Genomic DNA, 25,230 nt, shown 5'->3' with positions numbered 1-25,230 from the left:
AGAAGTAGTATATTACACCTAAAAATATAATTATTGGTTAGGAAAACAAATTAATGATAATATATTTCACTATCTCTACTACATTTACTCATACCTACTTAATTAAAAACTATTTTATTTTATTAAGTACCGGTGTTTGATTGACAGGTGATTTTTAATTAATGATTGAATGCATGATGAATGTTTAGTAACATTATCACGGTTCTTGAAAAAAATTTCCTATGTACAAATAAAAAAAACATACAGGATTTTCATACAAATTGACCCTAGTCATTGACAGACGAATGACTTACACTATAAGTATACTGATTGCAGGAGCGCGGTCCGCCGCCCATGCCGGCCGCATATGCGAGCGCGTGCGGCAGGTAGTTCTGCTAATCTGCTCGTAGTTGCCCACGAACAGGAGCACCCAACGCGCGCGAACACCGCCACGTTCTCGCCTCCGTGAGTTACAGGCTACGCGTAAGTATACTGATGGCAGGCGTGCAGTCCGCCGCCCATGCAGGCCGCATATGTGAGCGCGTGTGGTAAGTAGGTCTGCTCGTAGTTGCTCGTGAACAGGTACACCCAACGCGCGTGAACACCGCCACGTCCTCGCCTCCGTGAGTTACAGGCTACGCGTAAGTATACTGATGGCAGGCGTGCAGTCCGCCGCCCATGCAGGCCGCATATGCAAGCGCATGCGGTAAGAAATTCTGCTCGTAGTTGCCCGTGAACAGATGTGCCCACGGCCCGCGCGCGAACACAGCTACGTCTTCGCCTCCGTGAGTCTCTCGGGACATCGGGACTAAGGCCGGGTAGGTGTAGTTTGGATTTTCTGGAAAGACAAATAAATTAAGTAAATATTTTGAAACAATCCTACACATATCGACGTACCCCTGTAAGCTCCATAAAGCTTGTGTTGTTGGGTTTACTAGACTACGATATATATGTTGTTGTTGTCCTATGGCACCCCAGAGGTGCAAAGGGCCTTCACAAGCTCGCGCCACGCCTTCCTATCTTCAGCGACCGCTCTGGCCTCGCTCTAGCTCAACCCGACCGCTCGTAGTTCATTTGTGACGGACCGCTGCCAAGAGTGTACAGGGCGCCCGAGGCCACGGCTTCCGTCCGGCGGTTTCCAACCGAAAGCGATGGTTGCTTTATTTGTTTCCCCTCTTCGAATAAGTAGTATGTCCTATCCATCTCCATTTCCGTGTCGCGATTTCTCGGCCAATGGGTGTTTGTCGGCATATACGCCAATAGGTCTTCGTTGCGAATAGTTTTTGGCCAGAAAACGCTACGATATATACTTATATTCATAAAAAATATATATTTTTTATCCATGCCTAAATTAGGTTTAATATTTCTGATAAATATACAGATAAATGCCCAAAAATTCCTAAAGAAAGACTAGGTAAAGAGCACCTTAAACCGGCGAGCCTGTATGAGGAATGCTATGAAAGTGAAGGAAGCGAAACAGGTAGGTATGTCAGGATCGTAGCAAGTGGAAATCCGTGGTCTCTGCTTACCCATCTGGGAAATAGGCGTGATTATAATATGTATGTAACATTGTAAATGCCCTTACCAGGAATCGAACCAGGGACGGTGCTTCGTAGGCAAGGTAACTACCGACTAGGCTAGCTAGGAATATTTCTTTTCACCCCTTTTTACTCATTTTTTTATCATCCGCAATCCATTTTTAATCCAAATTTTAACCAATTAGCTATTTATTACGGATCTAAGACCTTCACAGCAATAAATAGATTCCCAATTATAGGATAATGCAAAATTTTATTATTTTAATTACAATCTTCTTATAACCTTCTTCCTTAAAATAACCTTCTCTAAATTTTCCGTAATCTTTCCTCGGTTGTTCGATAATCCCGAGGATAATCCGGATTAAATGTTTTTCTTGGCTGTATCAATCTGGCTATTACTTAATTTTGACATTTGGATCGAGGGGTAAGCATCTGCCCGAAGCTTAATTAAATGCATGAAGGCCTTGATGACCTTGAGACCAAGGATTAGTCGAGACCAAGTGAAATTTGTTTATTTACAACATTCACTCAATTATAATCAGACTATGATAAAATTATGTTTACAATTTGTATGTTCAATAATTTTAATACAACTACTGCCGTATTCGAACTTCAAGATATTCACAAGAGACGACACGTACTAGATCCATTCTAGATACGTTATAGTTTAGATATCAACTAGTTCTCTTTTGCATCGCAATTCGGGCAACCAATGTCACTATTAGATGTGAATTGGATCTCTAAGTCATATCCTGAGGAAATCGTTCAAGAGTATCTCCAGAATCGCGCAAATGTCAAATTTGACAGGTTAGATCTTAAATATATCGTTATCGTATCTTAGTGATGTCTAAAAGATATCTAATAGATGTCTATTTCAAAATCCGAATCGGGCCCCTAGTATTTGGGCACATACTTATATTTTCTTTATTAACCGACTTCCAAATCTCAAAAGGAGGGGTTTATCAATTCGGTTGTATGTTTTTTTTGGTAAAACGTTTCATTTAGTAAGATCATTTGCCAATGACGGGTTGTTGTCGATCATTGGATAGTTTACCCTATGATGGTATTTCAATCCATTAGCGCAAAAACAAACATTATAACGATCCTGAAAAATAAACATTGCCCACGGTAATTAGTGTTAGATCCAGGTCGAATGACGTCATTTCCGTGTAACGAGTCCATGTGCAACTAGTGTTGGTAGGAACTCGAGTCTATTGAGTCTAATGGTAACATTCCATTTCTAACCGCAGCTGCACTACCGGTACTGAACGCGTCGCTGTCATTGTCAATTTCCATAGTAAAATTGACAGTAGTGCATCTCTCGTTGGAAATGGAATGTTACCCTTATGAAGAGCTCGACTCGTGTTTACAAGACTCTGCGCTAAAAAACTTTAAAATCCCCACAGTATTTTACTGAGTCATTTTTTAAGTGCAACTCAAATGACTCCGGCCTCCGAATAAAGACCGATCCGTCATTATTTTGTAGGTTGTATCTAAATATTAGTAGCAATAAATAAATTAAGAGATATTTTATGGTGATACAGATAATTATCCCGAAAGACCCATGACTTTTCGGGATAACTTCACCTTTGTACTTCTTACTGATTGTATGTCATTTTTAATATGTCTTTTTGTAGTTATACAAAAAGACATTTAACATATCTACTACTATATCTACTACTACTACTACTACTTTAGCAGGCCAGAGTAGGGCAGAGTAGAAGGTACCCGAGCGCGAGGAAGGTCGCCCATGAGGTGGACGGACCAAATAAAGGCAGCAATGGACGGCCCCTTGCACGAATGCGCTAAACGCGCAGCCGTCAGGGAGGAGTGGAGGCGAGCCGTCAAACGTGTCACAAAGGGAGACTCCCAATGATGACCACGAACGCTCTGTCAAGAGTGTCCCGATCAAGAAGAAGACTACTACTTTTCATGTAGATAATGCATTCTGATTTTTAAAGAACATGACAGTTCTCTGAAAAGGACTCAAGTCTTCACAAAAGATTCGGGTCTCTAACAAGTTAAATAGAACACGAGTTTCGACATAATTTTATGAGTCTGTAAACTCGAGTCTTAGCAGAGGACTCAAAGGACTCGACTTTAATCCAACACTAGTATGAATATAATTTGTTTTTATGAAGGGTTTATGTGGAATTTCGGTAGTTTTGCCTTCATAACGGGGAATATTATGCGGGCCTTTTAGTAAACACTCTGGAAAAGGGCATTGACCTTTGCGCAAAAGTTTTACGAATTAGGGGACACTAATAATTGTAGATTAGAGCGCTTTTGAGGATTTCTGTTTAAAGTTGAACCCTTAACTTGCATTTTATATTTTGAAAGGGTCTAGCCGTAATCCTATAATGAAACTGCCCCTGGCTGAAATGTATGTACCTTTCTTAGGCGCGTTTATTTGTCATATTATACGATATCGTTTTACCAAATTTCAGGCCTAGAATCTCCTTGGTTTGGCAAAAAAAAAATCGTTTTTATTATTTTGTTGTAGCTCAACTAGGTTCGATTGTTTTGAAATTTGGATGTTACATGCACCTAATTAGTAGTTCATTTTCAAAAAATAATTCAAGATTGTAACTCCTTTATACACTTGTTTATGCAATAGTATATACTGCATTAAATAACAAAAAATTGAGGTTGTCGCTAACTCACAATCACACGTATTAAAAAAAAGTTTAAAAAATTAAAAATATATCTTTAAGCCTTTAAAAACAAGTTACAATCTTGATTTTTTTTAATGAACTACTATTAGGTGCATGTAACAATAACATCTAAATTTCAAAACAATCGAACCACTAGTTTAGCTACAAAAAAGTAAAAACGATTAAAAAATGTTTTTTCTTTTGTAAACAAACGGGATTCTAGGCTTGAAATTTCATAAAACGATATCTTATAATAAGACAAATAAACACGCCTAAGAAAGGTATACATTTCAGCCAGGGGCAGTTTCACTATACTTATAGGATTGCGGCTAGACCCTTTTCATATATTTTCGACTCGATTATATTTTCGATACAGGAACAAAAAATCATACAATTTGTTTTGTCCGTTTTGTTACGGTCATAGAAGGTTGTATTGAAAACCGTAACCAAACGGACCTAAAATTATCATCATCATCATCATCATCAGCCTACTCTCGTCCACTGCTGGATTTGAAATTATGGGGACACTTTTTTTCTCAGTTTTTGGTACAACTTTAGGTAGAAATGCCTGTTTATGAAAGATTTCTTTGTTTATCATTTAATAGTCCTTAAAAGCCGATTTCCACCGGCTTGCCTGTTTTTGGACGTTTGAGCAACGTCGTAAAGGAAATATGTAAGCCAAATTAGCCCCGGCTTGCCCATGGCTATGTTTGACGCGCCGCCACTGGTACCTACCTACATATTCTTTCATATTTCAGATTCATAAATCAGTTTTTTTTTACGGATAAAGGCTCTTATTTATTTAGGACCGGCGAAGATTATATTGTTTTAAAGGGTTTGCTTATATCAATCATTTGAGCTAATAAAAGGTCAAATTATGACAATGAAAAATGAACAATTTCTCTTTCAGATCTGTTATTTCATATAATTGATTAAACTCTATATGAAATAACAGTTTATAAATACTATTGTTATACTTATATATATATTATATAGTATAATAATTTAATTATTCAATTAATCTTAAATGAAATAAAACAATGTAAAATCTTAATTAAAGCCACATTCTTATTTCTATCTAATATATAGATATTTGTTATAATTATAGCAATAACGTTGAGTATAATGTATCGAATTTTTACTTTAATTTATTTTCCTTGAGATTTAATAGCTTTTATTCAAAACATAATATTATGTTACATTATTTTTTGCAGAATCCAATCAAACTCATGCCAAAGTTCATACACGACACTTTCATAACTTTAATTACTTACTTCGTAGAAACCTATTGGTTCTCATACACGAGCAAACTTTCTAGCTAATTCAGAAATTAAAGTTATGAGAACGTGAACCTTACATCAAACCGATGTTTCAATCATATTGGAATCATGTCAGTTAGAGTTAGACCAAGAAAAGACTGCCGCGACTTTGATAGCACACGCAGTGCAAGTGTTACCTATTTTAAACATCAAACTTCTATGAAATGATGACGTATAATTCGTATAAATGGCACTGCGTAAAGTATCAAAATCGCTGCAGACTTTACTTGGTCTAACTCTAGCTGTTATTCGCGCGGGCGTCTCGCTCGCACTAAAACATGTAGGGTACGGAGAAAACAGAGCGAAATGAACACGCGAATGGCAGCTAACAGAACTGAATTATTCCAATCATCATCTTCCTCTCGTTGTCCCCTGGGGTCCGCTTGGAAACTAATCTCAAGAATTGATTAGGCACTATTTTTTACGAAAGTGACTGCCATCTGACCTTCCAACCCGGAGGGCAAATTGGGCCTTATTGGGACTAGTCCGGTTTTCTCACGATGTTTTCCTTCCTTCCTTCACCGAAAAGTGACTGGTAAATATCAAATGATATTTCGTAAGGTACCTATATAAGTTCCGAAAAATTCGCGGTAGATTGTGATGGATAGCGGTAGTGGCGCCCCCTACGCAGAGTTTTGGGTAATATTCCCTATTGGCCTGTTAGATGCCAGCACCATGCTATTTATAACAGTTCCGCGAAACTTCATTACCGATGGTTTCATAGTTGTAAAACTTTATATTGATACTTATAAATGAACTCTTGTGCCAATCTACAACGTCGTTGGTAGGTTCCTAGTTTTCACGATTCTATTTAGGGCCCCGAGAATTCAGGTTCTTCCGTCACTCTCACTGAGCGTAAACGTGAGTGAGACGGCTGTGCGTGCGCGATGTCTTATGCTTGTGAATTGTTATTTTTAGTAAATTTGAACAAACAAAAATAATGGCAGAATTAATTAAAAATTAAATTACGCATTTTTATGTTTACCTATGTTTATTATTTTTTTTCTATCAAGCGAAAGTCAAGAAATCAGGTTTGAAGTTACCTACGAAGTTACCTACCATCGCCTCCTAGATAATGGAACGATTCACACGCCTGCACACTAGTACTCTCCAATTGTCCGTTCCCGGACACTTCTTAATAATTTCTTATCTTTACACCTAATTCCGATTTGTTTGCTCATCGAAAGTCATGAACTTTTTAAAGATTTTTTACGTTTTTGCGAATCAATCATGCAATAGGTAGCTTAGTAATCGCTTTATTATTACTTAATTTTATTACTTAATTTTACAGTGCATTGGTGTTAGCTGTAATGCTGTAAAATTTGATTTCAATAAATATCAAATATCAAATAACCTGCCGGTCATCGTCATCGTCTTTCCTGTGGCTTGGCCTGGCCTGGCAAAGTTGGTGCAGTAGCCTTGCACATCATTGGCGTGACAGTATCTCGCGGCGAGATAGACTACTCGTCTTTTACTAACTACCTATGTTAATGAACTAGGGACGGGGTGGTTAGGTGGTGGTCTTAGAGCATTTAGTAACTGGAGATGTCATAGCTGTCATTTTCTGTACGAAACACTGCCGTATTCGAACTTCAAGATATTCACAAGAGACGACACATACTTGATCCATTCTAGATACGTTATAGTTTAGATATCAACTAGTTCTCTTTTGCAGTGCAATTCGGGCAACCAATGTCACTTTTACGTTAGATAGAGTAAGATATATATTAGATGTGCATTGGATCTCTGAGTCATATCCTGTGGAAATCGTTCAAGAGTATCTTCAGAATCGCGCAAATGTCAAATTTGACAGGTTAGATCTTAAACACGTTCGCGGACGCGGATTGCATAGCATCCGTTTTTGTACTCCTCCTGGTGACGCGCCTGCTATTGCATCCGTTATTCTTTTTAAATTTCTTCGTTGAAATGCTTATCAATCCGCTTAACCACAGTATAATATTATTCATCAACTTTTCCTCTACCAGTCACCAGAGTCAAATAATGCGTACTGCCATATTACATAGTTTTATCGAAGTTAAAATTTATCCTGTGACGTCTCCAAATTGGCCCCCCTTTCTGTGACGCGGATGCTATAGCATTCGTCTTTGTATGGCAGCTCCCTTAGTAGCCCGGCAGGTGCGTCTGGGAGTGGACACATGTAATTTGGGTCAATTTCGTGCGCGATAGCGATTTTGACGTATTTTTATAAAATCGTAATTAATGTTTTTCTTACAATTTCTTAAGTTTTTCATTGTGTTTAAATAAACAAACGTGTTTACTTGCTGCTAATTATACTACAGTAAAATTTTGATAACGATTAATGTGAAAAAGTGAGGCATGAATGTGTATACCTATTGTGATGTCTTGGAATAAAGGAGCGCGGTTGCGTTGGCAACACTGGAGGTCCGCCATTACGGAGAGAGCCGTATTGTTGGGAGCGCACCGGCTGGCAGAATAATTTGTATTTAATTCCATATCCTCACTCACCTAATATAAAATAAGAGGACATAACAAGTGACGACGAGGTAAATCAGAAAAACTGTAAGTAAAATCGAAATATGCCAGAAATTAGCAATAATAAGCGTGCAGAAAAATAAGCCGCCATTGTTTACCAACAATTGCAGCGGCGTCTCATGATTGTAAAATGGTATCGAAATGTTTCTATTTTAACTAAATAAGTACAATTAAATTAAATCTTGTGTTGTGATAGACAAACAAGTGAAATAAATGGATGTATAGTTATGTGTAAATAATGAAAATACCAACAAGTTGGTTCAGGCTGATGCCGTATGTATGGGGTATATTTAACGACTCGTACGGCCGAGTTGTAAAGAAATATCACCATAAACCCCATAAAATGATGGGAACAAATCGTTGGTAACGAAAAATGTCTAATGAGTACTGGCTGAGGCCGAAAATGATGTTCAACTCGTACGTCCGAGTTGTAAATAATAGCATCATAAACCCTACAAAATGGTGGGACGATAAGTAATTTATATCATAAAAAAAATGAAAATGGATGAATTGTACTTTTTTTTTAGTTGTTCATAAAACAATGTACCTTGAGTACTTATAAAATAAATAAAAAAGAAGAAAGGGTAGTTTCATTATGGAAACTCAAATATGACCTGTTTGTACAGGGTAATAAGGGAAAAAAGTAAAATGCTCAGTGGTAGTTCCACATAAAAGACAATAAATAAATAAATTATACCTTAGTTGCTCAGAATTGTATAAAAGCATACATGATTGGTATTTTGAATCAAAATTTTGACAGAACAAAATTACAATTATCCTGGTAAGCTTTAGTTTGTGGGCAACTAGAGGTGAATACATTGAAGGAAAGAGTGGACAGATATATTGTAAGATTTGAATAGTGGGATGTTCACTTTTGTTTCCAGGAAATGCTTGATGGACCAGAGCCATTTGACTGTGACGGAGATCCACACTCCCTGGGGTCTAGATGGGAGAAGTGGAAGAGAGGACTACAGCTCTACCTTCTAGCTTCTGCAGTAGAGACCCCAGAAAAAAAGAGGGCCACATTGTTACACACTGGCGGCCTGAGTCTACAGGAAATTTATTACAACATTCCTGGTGCAAATGCAGAATCAAAGGACAAAGAAGGAAAAGCAGTTGATGTTTTCGAGGTAGCTGTTAAGAAGTTGGATGAATATTTTTCTCCGAAACAAAGCTATGTGTATGAAAGACACACATTTAGGCTGATAAAGCAAGAAGAAGGGGAAAAATTTGATAAGTTTTTGGTAAGACTTCGTAATCAAAGCTCAAAATGCAAATTCAAAGATGACGATAACCTGATTGATCAGATCACAGAGAAATGTAGATCAACAGAGCTACGGAAGAAAATATTAACACTAGGTGACGCCGCCACAGTTGACAAAATCATAACAGAGGCAACTACTCTAGAAACTGTAGAGCGACAACTCACAGGTTTTCAAAAGGAGCCACCAAATAACTCTATAAACAAAATTGAAGCCAAGCAGAAGAAGTTTCAAGGCAACAAGTTTAAATCTACAACAGAGTGTACCAGGTGTGGAAATAGAAGACATAACGCTGACAGTATGACTTGTCCAGCCAGAGACCAGATATGTAAGAAGTGCGGATTCAAGGGGCATTTCTATAAGATGTGTAAGACAAGACCATACAACCCATACAACCATTTCCAGTCGCCGTTACGACGCGGTGTAGACACATCTTGTGTCGACACCGTCTGTTTCGGTCACAATTCCAGTCGCAGAGTCGTCGCCGTGTCGACACAGTTACCAGAAATGGGGAAGGGTCGACACATGACACAAAGTGACATAAAGTGTGGTCGCCGTGTGCACACATTGTTACGAGTTTGCGACTACTTTATGCCAAAGTCATTCGTTCATTCGTTCATTTTGTTCCTGTCAAATGGAAACTGTCAGATGGAAAAATAATTAAATAAAAATAAGTGACATTAATACGCCATCTCTAAAACGGATTACAAGACGTAATTATATATTGTTTGCATTTATATTACAATAGGACTTAAATTATTATGGGGAATTAAACTGCTCGAGTGATTTGATAAACTAAGTGTAATATAATCAACGCGCCACCACATTGTATTAGTTTAGCCGGAAATGAAATTGTTTACTTCTCAGTGCCTGTGTTCATAACTATATTATTTGATGCATTTTTAGTACTTGGATGCGTATACTATACTTAAATAACAGAAATAACGCTTTACATACTACGAAAGTTGTTAATTATGATGTATAAATATGGTTTAAGGCTGACAAAAATTGCAGTCAAAAGTAGTCGCAAATGTTTCGACTTTGTGTCGACTCTGTGTAGACACATGACACGCGCTGTCAAAAGTAATAACAAAGTTACTGGATTTGCAAAATGGCTCCTTGTGTTCATTTGTTTTCAGATATTCTCAAAGTGTAAAAATGCCGTGGTCAGAGATGGGACTTAATAGATTAACTGTTTATTCGACAAATTAATGGAATAAAAAAGTTAATCCTCAAATTTTAATCGCGATTAGTTTAGTCGACCTAACATAGATTGAAATTGAATTAATCTGAATATTAATCGAATAAATTATCGATTAAATCTCGGTTGGAAGTTGACAGGGGGCCATTTTTGTACGTAAAATTAATAGAAATGTCTTGCCTGCAGATGGTAGCCAAACACTTTATCATAAAAGTCGAGATGGGTGTCGATTTATAGGTTTTAGGGAGTGCCGATTTCGAAAATGATGACCATTTTGGAATCCAAAATGGCGGCCATGCACTGTGTCATAAAAGTCGTCATGGATGTCGTTTTATAGGTTTTAGGGGGCCCCGATTTAGAAAATGATGACCATTTTGAAATCCAAAATGGCGGCCATGCACTATGTCATAAAAGTTGTCATGGGTGTCGTTTTATAGGTTTTGGGGGGCGCAGATTTAGAAAATGATAACCATTTTGGATTCCAAAATGGTGGCCATGCACTATGTCATAAAAGTCGTCATGGGTGTCGTTTTACAGGTTTTAGGGGACGCAGATTTCGAAAACGATGACCATTTTGGATTCCAAGATGGCGGCCATGCACTATGTCATAAAAGTCGTCATGGATGTCGTTTTATAGGTTTTAGGGGGCCCCGCTTTCGAAAATGATGACCATTTTGGAATCCAGAATGGCGGCCATGCACTATGTCATAAAAGTCGTCATCGGTGTCGTTTTATAGGTTTTGGGGGGGCGCAGATTTCGAAAATGATAACCATTTTCGATTCCAAAATGGCGGCCATGCACTATGTCATAAAAGTCGTCATGGATGTCGTTTTATAGGTTTTAGGGGGCCCCGATTTAGAAAATGATGACCATTTTGAAATTCAAAATGGCGGCCATGCACTATGTCATAAAAGTTGTCATGGGTGTCGTTTTATAGGTTTTGGGGGGCGCAGATTTAGAAAATGATAACCATTTTGGATTCCAAAATGGTGGCCATGCACTATGTCATAAAAGTCGTCATGGGTGTCGTTTTATAGGTTTTAGGGGACGCAGATTTCGAAAACGATGACCATTTTGGATTCCAAGATGGCGGCCATGCACTATGTCATAAAAGTCGTCATGGATGTCATTTTATAGGTTTTAGGGGGCCCCGCTTTCGAAAATGATGACCATTTTGTAATCCAGAATGGCGGCCATGCACTATGTCATAAAAGTCGTCATGGGTGTCGTTTTATAGGTTTTGGGGGGCGCAGATTTCGAAAATGATAACCATCTTTGATTCCAAAATGGCGGCCATGCATTATGTCATAAAAGTCGTCATGGATGTCGTTTTATAGGTTTTGGGGGGCGCAGATTTAGAAAATGGTGACCATTTTGGATTCCAAAATGGTGGCCATGCACTATGTCATAAAAGTCTTCATGGGTGTCGTTTTATAGGTTTTAGGGGGCGCAGATTTCGAAAACGATGACCATTTTGGATTCCAACATGGCGGCCATGCACTATGTCATAAAAGTCGTCATGGATGTCGTTTTATAGGTTTTAAGGGGCCTCGCTTTCGAAAATGATGACCATTTTGTAATCCAGAATGGCGGCCATGCACTATGTCATAAAAGTCGTCATGGGTGTCGTTTTATAGGTTTTGGGGGGCGCAGATTTCGAAAATGATAACCATTTTCGATTCCGAAATGGCGGCCATGCACTATGTCATAAAAGTCGTCGTGGATGTCGTTTTATAGGTTTTAGGGGGCCCCGATTTAGAAAATGATGACCATTTTGAAATGCAAAATGGCGGCCGTGCACTATGTCATAAAAGTCGTCATGGATGTCGTTTTATAGGTTTTAGGGGGCCCCGCTTTCGAAAATGATGACCATTTTGGAATCCAGAATGGCGGCCATGCACTATGTCATAAAAGTCGTCATAGGTGTCGTTTTATAGGTTTTGGGGGGCGCAGATTCGAAAATGATAACCATTTCCGATTCCGAAACGGCGGCCATGCACTATGTCATAAAAGTCGTCATGGGTGTCGTTTTATAGGTTTTAGGGGGCCCTGATTTCGAAAATGATGACCATTTTGGAATCCAAAATGGCGGCCATGCACTATGTCATAAAAGTTGTCATGGGTGTCGTTTTATAGGTTTTAGGGGGCCCTGATTTCGAAAATGATGACCATTTTGGAATCCAAAATGGCGGCCATGCAGTATGTCATAAAAGTCGTCATGGCTGTCGTTTTATAGGTTTTAGGGAGCGCAGATTTCGAAAATAATAACTATTTTGGAATCCAATATGGCGGCCATGCACTATGTTAAAAGTCGACATGGATGTCGTTTTATTGGTCATGGTCATCATTTTCGAAATCTGCTCTTCCTAACACCTATAAATCAACATCTATGACGGCTTATATGACAAACTGCACGGCAGACATCTTGGAATCCATAATGGTCATCGTTTTCGAATTCTGCACTCCCTAAAACTTATAAATTGACATCCGTGACGACGCAAGTTATCTTTATTTTCAGATCTAACAAATTGCTACAGAATACAAAGGACAAAAAAGAAGCGAGGAGGTAATGAAACAAGCAAAAATACAGATGATTCCTCGACGCAATTGGATGCTTCTTAAATTGTGTCCAGATTTTTTTGTTATAAAAGTTTTTATTTTTCACATATTACTCTCACAAGTTCCGTGACATTTCGACCTTGTAATTTTTTAAGTAAATGTTTTTGTTTATCTATGAGGATCTCACTAGAATAATATAATTAGGGAGTGCTCCCGGTACTGGTTTTCTATACAAACACAGTAACGGAACCGGGAATTCCCGGTTCTCTTCATACAAACTCAGTACCGGGAGCATTCTCTAAATATAATCAAGGTATGTTTTATTTGATGATTGAAATAGTAACGCAAAAAAAAATTATATTTGTGTCTTATATTCCTGCCGAAGACTTTTATTTTTCCTTTTCCTTCTACACAAGTTTGGCCAAGTAATAAGAATTTAGGGCTCTCAATTTTATTTTGACTTCTACAACAGTAAAGCTACGAGGCCATGATTGGTATCGTTTTCGTATAAATTCGCAGTACCAAATTTAGTTATGGTATCACATTGACACCATTCCAAAGTAAAAACATATAAACTTATTAAAATACTTTCTTTTAAACTCCTCTTCACGCTTAAACTGCTGAACAGTTTTAATTTAAATTTAGTACACATATTTTGAGTCCCGAGACAGGACATAATAAGTTATCTCAAAAATCATCCTTTAAAGGTGTGAAATGAGGTGTAGGGGGGAATTCAGAATTGACTTCTTGAAGTTAATACTGTTTAAGTTTAGGTTTGAAGTCATGTTTTTTTATCATTTTTAACTAAATCAAAGTTGTAGACCATCCCAAATTTAATATAAATCGGTTCAGCGGTTATTGATTTCCCGTACAAATTTCCACGCCACTTGTCACACCTTCAAAAGATGATTTTGGTTATAAGATCTATCCTATGTCCTGTTCCGGGACGCAAACTATTTCTATACCAAATTTCAACGAAATCGGTTCAGCGGTTAAAGCGTCAAGAGGAGTTTAAAAAAAACCGGCCAAGTGCGAGTCGGACTCGCGTATTATGGGTTCCGTACATTAAGTCCGACTCGCGCTTGACTGCACATTTCTAATAGGTTTTCCTGTCATCTATAGGTAAAGAACTATTTCGTGTATTCAGACGGACAGACATACAGACGCACGAGTGATCCTATAAGGATTCCGTTTTTTGCTTTTGAGGTACGGAACCCTAAAAAGATTTTTTTTAATTTTGTGGAATGGTGTCAATGTGATACCCTAAATGGATTCAGCAACCCATATTTATACGAAAACGATACCATACACGGCCTAGCACCTTCACTGATGTAGATATATCAAGATAAAATTGAGAGCCCTAAATAAACTTTCAAGAGCGGATATCTCAAAAACTATTCAACATATCGAAAAAATTGACTGAATAAACTTGTAACAAATTAAATTAACTTTCATTTTGTATAAGTGGCCATATCGCTAAGATGCATAGTTTCCGAGATATAATCGAAAAACCGGAAAATGGGACCTTCAAAGCCCCCTCTCTAACCCCGCTCAAGGGCTACGGCCGGGGACTTTTGATATGTTCACCTCCTAACTTGTCCAAACCAAGTTACAGAGTCAAAAATTGTGTTCCGAGTCCCTCTACAACTTTTTGGAGCATTCGTTGGCTGACCTAAGTAGCTTATTGCATTTCTTTAAAAACTTTGCTGTAAAAGGTTGACGGGTGTTGGGTGTTTATATGGTTTTGTTCGATTATTATCATTTGCATCGCCCATGATGACTTACTAGAATTACTTACGAGCACACGAGACACTAATAGTAGTTTGACAAACCTTGGTTTTCAAGAGGTATTTTATATTGACATTTGCTGTCACAAATTTGCTGTCAGATTTAGTCGCAAACCGCACGCAAAGTGCACACAAATGTGTCGACACCTTGTTACGGAAAAGTGTACACACGGCGACGACACTTTGTTTCGAAACAATTCTAGACACATTGTGTGGACTCTGTTACGACACATCTGACATTTAGTTACCACTTTGATGATTCTGCGACTGGAATGGTTATATGGGAAACGTAAGCTTAATGCCATTGCTGAAACAAAAGCAAGAAAAGACCCTGAGCCCGTTGAGAAGAAGTCTAAAATAGAGAAGAATACAACAATTGATTATATATTCAACATGGATGAAGGTGAGACAGTAAAATGTGAAATAGGTGGCGTTGATGCAGACATACTGATCGATTCTGGGAGCAAATGCAACATTATCACTGACACAACATGGAATCATTTAAAAGCAAATGCGATTCAAATAACCAGTCAAGATAAATCTGTGGATAGAGTATTTATGGCATATGGCAGCAAAGAACCATTGACGGTGCTAGGACGTTTTGAAGCCAACATTAGAATTGGTTCGGAAGAACAAGAAGCTACATTCTACGTTATCAAGGATGGGCCTAGAGATTTACTAGGCAAAGACACTGCTATTTTGCTAAAAGTTCTCAAAATTGGGGTAAGTGTAAATAATATTTCGGAAGCTTTCCCTAAATTTAAAGATGTTCAATTAAAAATAGCTATAAATGAGGCTGTCACTCCTGTAAGTCAACCATATAGAAGAGTACCTATTCCATTAGAAAACAAAATCAATTCTAAAATAGATGAACTAATTGCTAAGGACATTATTGAACCAGTAGATAAACCAGCCTCCTGGGTGTCCCCCATAGTGCCAATATTAAAAAGTAACGGGGACCTCAGGATCTGCGTAGATATGCGATGTGCTAATAAGGCTATCATTAGGGAAAATCATCCTTTGCCTACAATGGCACAATTAATTCCTAAGTTCAAAAAGGCCACTGTTTTCTCAAAACTGGACATCAAAGAAGCATTTCATCAGGTAGAAATTAGCGAAGACTCTAGGGATGTGACAACATTCATCACAGGCAAAGGGCTCTTTCGGTATAAACGATTAATGTTTGGCATTTCATGTGCACCAGAACATTTTCAAAAAATCCTTGAAAGGATGCTTTTGCCATGTGATGGTGTTGTCAATTTCATTGATGATATCATTGTTTTTGGCAGAAATGAGGTTGAGCATAAAGCAAGATTAAATCATGTAGAGTCTGTGCGGAAAGAGAAGAGTCGTGGCAGAAACGGGAACTAACATTTTAAATTTTATATGGCAATCAAACCTTTGACACCTGTCTTGTAAAAAGTAAACAAACTTCTGTCAATGTATATTTTTATTAACAAACCGCAAGTTTTATGTATAAAATATTTTCAAAACACGATAAAACCGTACATAAAACCACAAGGAAAATTATATTTAACATTGTTCGGTTTTGTCAGCGGGAAGAAAACGGCTAAAAGGCGACTATCGACTTACAAAAAGTCGCGGAACGTATTTCCGCTATTCGCAGGTATTGATGTTGTATTTCATATTAAATAATTACCTATTTAATAAGCCCCCTAAGTAACTTGTCTCCGGTACATAATCGGTAAGTATATTCATTCAAAATATATTAATTTTCATAAATATGCAGGTCATTCATGATCTTTAAAATAACTGACAAATAGTCTTGATACTTGCCATTTTATGCATATTTATATGTAATTTCTTTTTCAGGATTGTGTAAAAGTGCCTACGGTATCTCGAATAAAAGACCGCTAAGTAGGTGATATGCAAGAATTCGTAATCTACGTGCCGGATTCAAGCACATCCAGTTCAGATGAAGATAGTTCTATGAGTGTCCCTGGTTGTTTTGAAGCTAGCTCAAACATAAGTGACATTGAATATTTTAATTCAGACTTCGATTACAAAGAATAAAACTTTTTCTAATAAAATATTTCTTTATTTGTAGGTTCTGTTAGTTACGAAATTATATTTCATATTTAGCAGTGACTTTTCGGCGAAGTAAAATATCGTGAGATGAGAGAACCGGATTACCGGACATATCCCAATAAGGCCTACCTACTTATGCACTATTTTTATTCATATTCATATTTATTATTAATAATGTACACATACATTACAAGTCAAGTTTACAATGGGTGAAATATATCTCAGATAAAATTACAGTTCTATTGCCCAATTTCTACCCGATCTACCCGGTTTTAATAACTGTTGGACTGCACAGATTAGGCAGTACATAAATGAGACTCGTATCTTGTTTGGTACTAAAATTACAGTTGTATTGGACAGATTCTTAAATAGTTTTAGCAGTTTTGTCAATCGCAGTCACTTTTTAGTATCCGAGATAAGTGTGTTTTAAAAAGAAAACTAGTGCCTGCGCTAAATCAGAGGATTGAGTTGACGAGCCGACACCACCACCAGGCTCCGTTTAGTAAGCCGTGGTAAAAAACCGGAACAAAAGGGATTCAAGTATCATGACCTTTAGTGTCGTACTATAATCACGTGACCAGTGTTGTCAGCATAGCAAAAACCATAAAATAGCACTGGCGCGCCCTCAAATCCCACGACTCTTCTCTTTCCGCACAGACTCTATTAGAAGTTTTGAAACAGAACAATGTGCTTTTAAATGAGGGTAAATGTATTTTCAACTCCTGTAAGATTGAATTTATTGGACATGAGCTGACATCTGATGGAGTTAAACCCCTAGACAAATATATCAAAGGTATTGAAACATTCAGGGAACCGAAGACTATTGAGGAGATACAGAGCTTTTTGGGTCTAGTCAATTATATTGGTAAATGGATTCCTAATCTAGCAACTCTTACTGAGCCATTTCGTGAGATTTTGAGATTAAAACTGCACAAAAACACTGATATCACCAGTTACTGGAAACAAGAACAAAGTCTGGCATTTAGTAATCTGAAAAATAGTTTGAGTAACATTTCTTCTTTAGGATATTTTGATCCTGGAGATAAAACACAAGTAATGGCAGACGCTAGTCCTTTTGGTCTTGGAGCAGTACTTATTCAATGGGACAGTAAAGGGTCTAGAGTTATAGCATATGGAAATAAAACGCTGACTGATGTTGAGAAACGGTACTGTCAAACTGAAAGGGAGGCCCTTGCACTGGTGTGGTCAGTAGAACATTTCCGAATGTATTTATATGGCCTAAAGGAATTTGATCTTATAACTGATCACAAACCATTAGAGGTTATATTTGGTACTAGATCAAAACCTTGCCCTCGCATTGAAAGATGGGTTTTACGTTTACAATCATATAACTATAAAGTAATATATCGTCCGAGCAAGCAAAATATAGCAGATCCTTTTTCTCGACTATGTGCTCCAACAAATACAAATTCATTTGATGACGAATTTCATATAAACCAAATAGTACAGTTTGCTCGACCAGTAGCTGTCTCTTTTCAAGAAATTAAAGATGCTTTACATTCCGATACGGAGCTTGAATTAGTAAAAAAAGGTATTCTGTATAATGACTGGGATAACAAAGTAAATCTCTACAAAATATTTGAGTCAGAACTATGGATACATGATGAAATGCTACTGCGGGGAAACAAGCTAGTTATTCCGTATAAACTGCGTCACCAAATTCTCGAAGCAGCTCACGAAGGGCACCCTGGAATCGTAGCTATGAAAGGAAGGTTACGCTCAAAGGTATGGTGGCCAAAAATCGATCGAGATGCGGAAGCCATGGTCAAAAGCTGTAAAGGATGCACATTAGTTTCTGGACCTAGCCAACCTGTCCCTATGAAAAGACGGCAGTTACCATCGCAAGCTTGGGTGGACATAGCAGCAGATTTTTTAGGGCCACTACCAAGTGGAGACTATTTACTGGTAGTCATAGACTATTATAGTCGATATAAAGAAATTAAAATTATGAAATCCATAACATCGCAAGATACAATTAATGTTTTGAAAGAGATATTCTCAAGACTAGGGTCTCCTGTCAGCATCACGGTTGATAATGGGAGACAGTTTACAAGTGGACTATTTAAAACGTTTTGCAGTGAATTAGGTATTCATATTTACAACACAATTCCTTACTGGCCTCAAATGAACGGAGAAGTGGAACGTCAAAATCGCGACATTGTCAAACGCCTTAAGATTAGTCAAAGCCTCAAAACAAATTGGAAAGATGATTTGCTGTACTACCTTATGATGTACAACGGTACCCCTCACAATACTACTGGAAAGTCACCGTGTGAACTTTTTTTCAACAGGCTGTTCCGGGACAAAATCCCTCATCTTCTAGACATTGAGCACATGCAGACAGATCTAGAAGTAAGGGACAAGGACGCCGAAATGAAGGAAAAAGGAAAATTAAAGGAAGATCGCAAAAGAGGAGCAAAGGAACACCGGTTAGAGGTAGGAGAGAAGGTATATGTAAAAAACATGCTTAAAGAGAACAAATTAACATCAAATTACAATTCTACACCTCATACTGTTACTAGTGCTAATAGAGGTGACATAAATGTTCGAAATGATCTAACTGGGCAAGAGTATAAAAGAAACATAGTCCATTTAAAAAAAGTTGAAGGAGAATGGAGAGTATGGGGAAAGGATAAAGAACAGTCTGCGTCTCTCACTGATGATTCTGATCTTGAATAAATATTTAGTGGAATTGATTGTAATTCAAGGGTAGTCTATTAAACAAGTCCATGCTTTTATATTGTTGTGTGATGTGGTAGTTACACATGTTATTTGTATTGGTTAAGAGATATTGATATTTAAAATTTGTAATTTGAACATGTGTTTGTCATTAGTCATGATTAAGACTGAGATAGTGCATTATTGATTGTTGTGTGCCTATGGATATTATTAGTATAAGTATATAATTGGTTAAGGGTCTGAGAGTAAGACAAAGTGGGATATATTGAAAAACATAAGTATGGTACTTTAAATATGTCTTTGAGATTTTTATAATGTGTCTAAGGCTATTCTGATATGTGTGTATCCAAGTCTGTAAAACATATTTTCTTGTGTAGATTAAGTTTCTTGTTTTTACTGGCTATATAACATATGTTTTTGTGTGGATTGTATTTCATGTCTCGGCTGTGAAGCATATGGGTTGTGAATTATATTTCTTGTTTTACTAATTGTGGAACATATGTTCTTGTGTAGATTATATTTCATGTCTTGGCTGTGAAGCATATAGTTTGTGAATTATATTCCTTGTTTTACTAATTGTGAAACATATGTTCTTGTGTAGATTATATTTCTTGGTTATTGGCTGTGAAATATTTGTAATACATTTAGAGTTTTAATTATCTTTCAATTTGTTAAAAAAGGGAGAGATGTGGTGTCTTGGAATAAAGGAGCGCGGTTGCGTTGGCAACACTGGAGGTCCGCCATTACGGAGAGAGCCGTATTGTTGGGAGCGCACCGGCTGGCAGAATAATTTGTATTTAATTCCATATCCTCACTCACCTAATATAAAATAAGAGGACATAACACCTATTATTGAAATAATTACGTTACTAGTCATAGTTTTGGTCATATAATTGTGAATTATAGCCTGTTGGCGCTCGATGATCACCTCCCACAAGGTAAGCACCTTATGACACGCATTTGTGGTATCATTCTGTGTATATTTCATGCCTTGTATTTGGTGCAGATGCATCCGAAAAAGAATATAAAGTTGGGTGAATCATCGCTTGGCAGGAAAAGTGGTGGACGCTTTACGTCCAGAACTTAACGCGGCGGTGCGTTACAGGGAACTGAAAAAGTGTAATGCGGTACATATTGACACTTTTGAGAAGTAGTGTTGGCGTAAAATGCTGCGTATACCTTGGACAGCTAGAAGAACAAACCTCTCATTTTAAGAGAGCTCAACATTGCAACTCGGCTCTCTACAACATGCTATGAGACCCATGACTGGGCCTTTAGATTAGAGCCGGTCTCCAACGCATTATTTGTAGGTAGTATCACATAATTTGAGGTCGAATGAACAGCGAACGTGCTTGGCATGGGGCATGTATGAGATGGACTCAATATTACAATGATAAGCAAAGAGGGAACAAAACAGAAGAAGAAAATTGTTTGAAGAGGTCAGCAAATGAGTCTTTAGAGCAAAAATCGCGCCCTTAGGAAGTCAGAAGTCTCAGCCATCGAGCACGATGTATGAATGCTATAACATGCGATGTCATATAAAATCCCATCTTGACTACGTCATGTGACAGACATGCTTATGCATCCGAATTGTATAGCATTTGTTGTCACATAGCGTATAAAAAATATACTTCATATTGACGCGGATTGCATAGCATTCGCCTTGCATAGCATTACGCGTCATATACAAACCTAAAAGATATATTTGTAGTGACAGGAATGCTATAACAGTCCCAATATTTTCATACAAAATTTAGGTGTCCAACTGGTGTGACTGGGCGTCCGCGAACGTGTTAAACATATCGTTATAGTATCTTGGTGATGTCTTAAAGATATCTAATAGATGTGTATTTCAAATTCCGAATCGGGCCCACAGTCTGCCGATTTTTGCGGGGGAGGGCACGTCAAATGTGTTGCTATTTCTACATGATTTGTATGTATGTACCGTCCATACAAAAGTTTGCACAATTGTGCAAGTTTTCCGTTAGAGGGGTAGGCGCTTAAAAGCGGCTCCAATTATTAAATGCTCTAAGGGTGGAGGTTCATTATTAGATAGACTTACTGAGATCGTCAGACGTGAGGTCGTATCTTTGGGAGGCGTGGCCTTGCTTGTGCCCTGGCCCCGTAGCGTAGCTTAGGGTCGTGAATGGCTGGTGATCCGATGCGTTTATCTGGAATAAGGTATCATCTATTAATAAATAGTTATCTATTAATAAATAGTTGTCAGTGCTACATATTAGTTATTAATCACTAAAATGACGATAATGATGTCGCGGACGTCGCGGAGTCTTATAATAAATAGTGGTAGAATTTATGATTGTATTATCACAAGGTAATTATTTTCCGTCGTATTTTCTCGGAAACGTTCGTATTTGTCATGCTATTTCAGTCAACATCAGTACATTTTGTGCCGAGACTGACTGAAATAGCAAGACACGTTCGAACGTTCCCGTGAAAATACGATGGAAAATTATGCACTAGACCTGTACTCAAAGTTGTACTTAAACTACGAAGTGTACAAGACAATACAATACTCGTACTTACTTACCTATTACGTAGCTACTTCTACGAAATTACAATAGAATAGAATAGAATAGAATTATTTTTATTCACAAAAAAGAAAATTATAGGTACAAGTAGAGAAAAATAAAAAAGGATAAAGTGCCATGAAATGGCCTCACCTCAGCAAGTTGCTGGCAACAGTGGCAACTTCCAGCGCTGATCTTCTAATGAGACCATCCGGTGAAACAATCACGACAGGTACCTAACATGAATAATACTAACCCTATTACTGAACCCAAGTATGTCGGATCCCCGCTTGCTGTAGCCACTGTATGTCATAGTATGGCTATGGTCTGAGGTGACCACCACCAGCGTTTCCTCAATGTTCACCATCCTGAGAGCAGCTTCCACTGCCTTCGCCAGCTCAACCGTCTCGTCTAATGCTTTTTGAGCCTTGGTCTCGTGGTGGGCGGTGTCTATTCTGCCTCCTATAATAAAGGAAGATTCTTTTAAATTTAGGTCTCAAGAATGGGCGACTGACGGATGCAATTTGGTGACAAAAGCATAATATGGATAAGACTTTTATAAAATTACGAGTAATATATATGTATAAAAATATTTGCATTTTTTTATATCAGTAAATCCCAAATAATGGTGAAGTATCACTTTTTGAATACGTACCTCTTACATCTGTAGATGTAGAGAGGTCGCTTTCCCTATATAAGTAGATAGTGAACTATAAAAGTAGGTAATGGACTGAAAAAAAAATTATATACTTCAACAATAAAATTCTATAGTTTCTTTGCATTGCAATCATGTTCTCTTATTTTAAACCAATTGTAGTCATATCCATATTACGTATATCGTTCGACATAATTTTGACGTGTCTTGTACCCGTCAGCCGCCCATTAGTCATCTCAAAAGCTTATCAATGTCAAAAAGAAAAATTTCCATCGGGCCCGATTCGGATTTTGAAATAGACATCTATTAGACATCTTTTAGACATCACCAAGATACGATAACGATATGTTTAAGTTCTAACCTGTCAAATTTGACATTTGCGCAATTCTGGAGATACTCTTGAACGATTTCCACAGGATATGACTTAGAGATCCAATTCACATCTAATGATATCTTATTCTATCTAACGTAACGACATTGGTTGCCCGAATTGTGCTGCAAAAGAGAACTAGTTGATATCTAAACTATAACGTATCTAGAATGGATCTAGTACGTGTCGTCTCTTGTGAATATCTTGAAGTTCGAATACGGCAGATCGGTTCTAACGTTGCACCTGTGACCCGAGAGGATACCGTCCAGCGCAAGATTGTTGTTGGGACTTTCTTTGAAGGTGATTTCTATTCTCCCGCCCTTTTCTCTCCGTCTTTGACTACCTAATTACACTCTTAAGCTCAGAATGGGCATTATTAATTATAGGAATTTTACTGTTCTAATATTTTTGAGGATGCTGTGAGCTAATCTTCCCTCCGTATTTATTTCATGGCTTTACCGTCAATTTAACAATGACAAACCAAAACTGTTTTCCAGCATTATTATAATTATTACCCTACTTTGGTCGAATTTTCCAGAATTGCCTGTCATTTAAGCTTCACACCTAAGAGCGTAATTAGAAACAAGCATTTAATTACGACTTAAATTTTAACGCTTATTGTTCGTCTAACAAAGTTGGAGTACGTAATAAGAGCGTAAAATTTATACCAACTTATGCTAACTACGACGTTGCAAAACGCGTGGGATGTTGTATATTAAATGTGTAATAATAGCTATATTATACATATATTATTTTAAATGAGCAGAATTGCTGTTTTACACTGAGAGAACAGAATGTATTTACTTGATAGAAACACTGCGTAATGAAATAAGACTAAATTGTATTTCAACCAAACAAGTATTAGTAAGTATCTTAGATAGAGGAAAACTAGAAAATCTGAATTTAAGAATATTATTCGGAATAATAATACTACATTGTTTTACATGGAAGGCTTTAAATTAAGAAGTTTTTTTTAGTGTACCATTTAAAATTAACATACAAACGGTGGCAAGGATGACAATATATTATTTTGATTAAAACATTTGCATGTTTGATGCAAATCCTGTTTTTTAACCGACTTCAATTTCATAGAAGGACCTCCTCCTGTATTCGGTTAAGGCTATTTTTTTTTCTATGTACGTTTGTACGTTCATCGATTACCCCGACATCCGTAGTCCGATATGAGTAATTGTTGTGATACTGATCTCGCACCGCTGCCTTCCTGCTAAATAAGTTAGGACTATGCCTTTTGGGATTTAGAATGTCGTATGTGGATGACGGAGTGTTCTAGCTCACAACCCTGTATTTATAAACTTTTCCCATACCGTAATAAACAAACGCTTAAAATTTCACATATTTATTTTATTAGATATGGAGGGAACATCAACTAAAAGAAAACCCACGCAGAAGCATCAATTACATATTTGCCTTATTACGAAAATTACTCAGAAACGATAAAATAAAGAGAAAATGTCATGTTTACGTAGGAAAATTATATTATGTTAAAGTGATAGTGACATAAGATATTGAATACTGTTTGTACTTGGTTTGGGGGTAACCTTTGAATATTGAATATATTCTAATACTCGTAACAATCTGCCTTATTCGAACTTCAAGATATTCACAAGAGACGACACGTACTAGATCCATTCTAGATACGTTATAGTTTAGATATCAACTAGTTCTCTTTTGCAGCGCAATTCGGGCAACCAATGTCTCTTTTACGTTAGATAGAGTAAGATACCTATTAGATGTGAATTGGATCTTTAAGTCATATCCTGTGGAAATCGTTCAAGAGTATCTCCAGAATCGCGCAAATGTCAAATTTAACAGGTTAGATCTTAAACATATCGTTATAGTATCTTGGTGATGTCTAAAAGATATCTAATAGATGTCTATTTCAAAATCCGAATCGGGCCCAATGTGAACGAGTAGGTAAATTATGTTTGTAGTTGAAAGCTACCTCATACCTGATACCAAATATGCTTTAGATTTATATAGTTTAATTATACCTGCCTTACTGAAACAATTGAATACTGCTTATGAAGTTTGATATATAGTCAGGGATATCATATTTAATTAAGGTAAATAAGGTGTATTCGGATAACTTCAAA

At 37.3% G+C, this 25,230-nt stretch overlaps 2 protein-coding genes across 2 annotated transcripts in view; one reads left to right on the top strand and one right to left on the bottom strand.

Annotated features, from left to right (window-relative positions):
* Window positions 1-429: 429 nt before the first annotated feature.
* The window catches only part of LOC134670033 (alkaline phosphatase-like), a 59,579-nt gene continuing 34,778 nt past the window's right edge, over window positions 430-25,230 (bottom strand). The window contains exons 7-9 of the mRNA XM_063527701.1: window positions 22,348-22,553; window positions 21,626-21,734; window positions 430-817 (exon numbers count right to left, since the gene is read on the bottom strand). Of these exons, the coding sequence (XP_063383771.1) occupies window positions 615-817; window positions 21,626-21,734; window positions 22,348-22,553 (518 nt within the window). The 3' untranslated portion in view covers window positions 430-614. The remainder of the gene's footprint in view (window positions 818-21,625; window positions 21,735-22,347; window positions 22,554-25,230) is intronic.
* On the top strand, window positions 15,106-19,597 carry LOC134670022 (uncharacterized). Its single transcript, XM_063527690.1, has 2 exons — window positions 15,106-15,537; window positions 19,176-19,597. The coding sequence occupies exons 1-2, from the start codon at window positions 15,208-15,210 to the stop codon at window positions 19,212-19,214; spliced, it is 369 nt and encodes a 122-aa protein (XP_063383760.1). The 5' UTR covers window positions 15,106-15,207; the 3' UTR covers window positions 19,215-19,597.

The sequence above is a fragment of the Cydia fagiglandana genome, chromosome 13 (genome assembly GCF_963556715.1).
Source record: "Cydia fagiglandana chromosome 13, ilCydFagi1.1, whole genome shotgun sequence".
NCBI lineage: Eukaryota > Metazoa > Arthropoda > Insecta > Lepidoptera > Tortricidae > Cydia > Cydia fagiglandana.
Note: the sequence above shows the minus strand (reverse complement) of the source record. Positions and strands in the feature narration are given on the sequence as shown.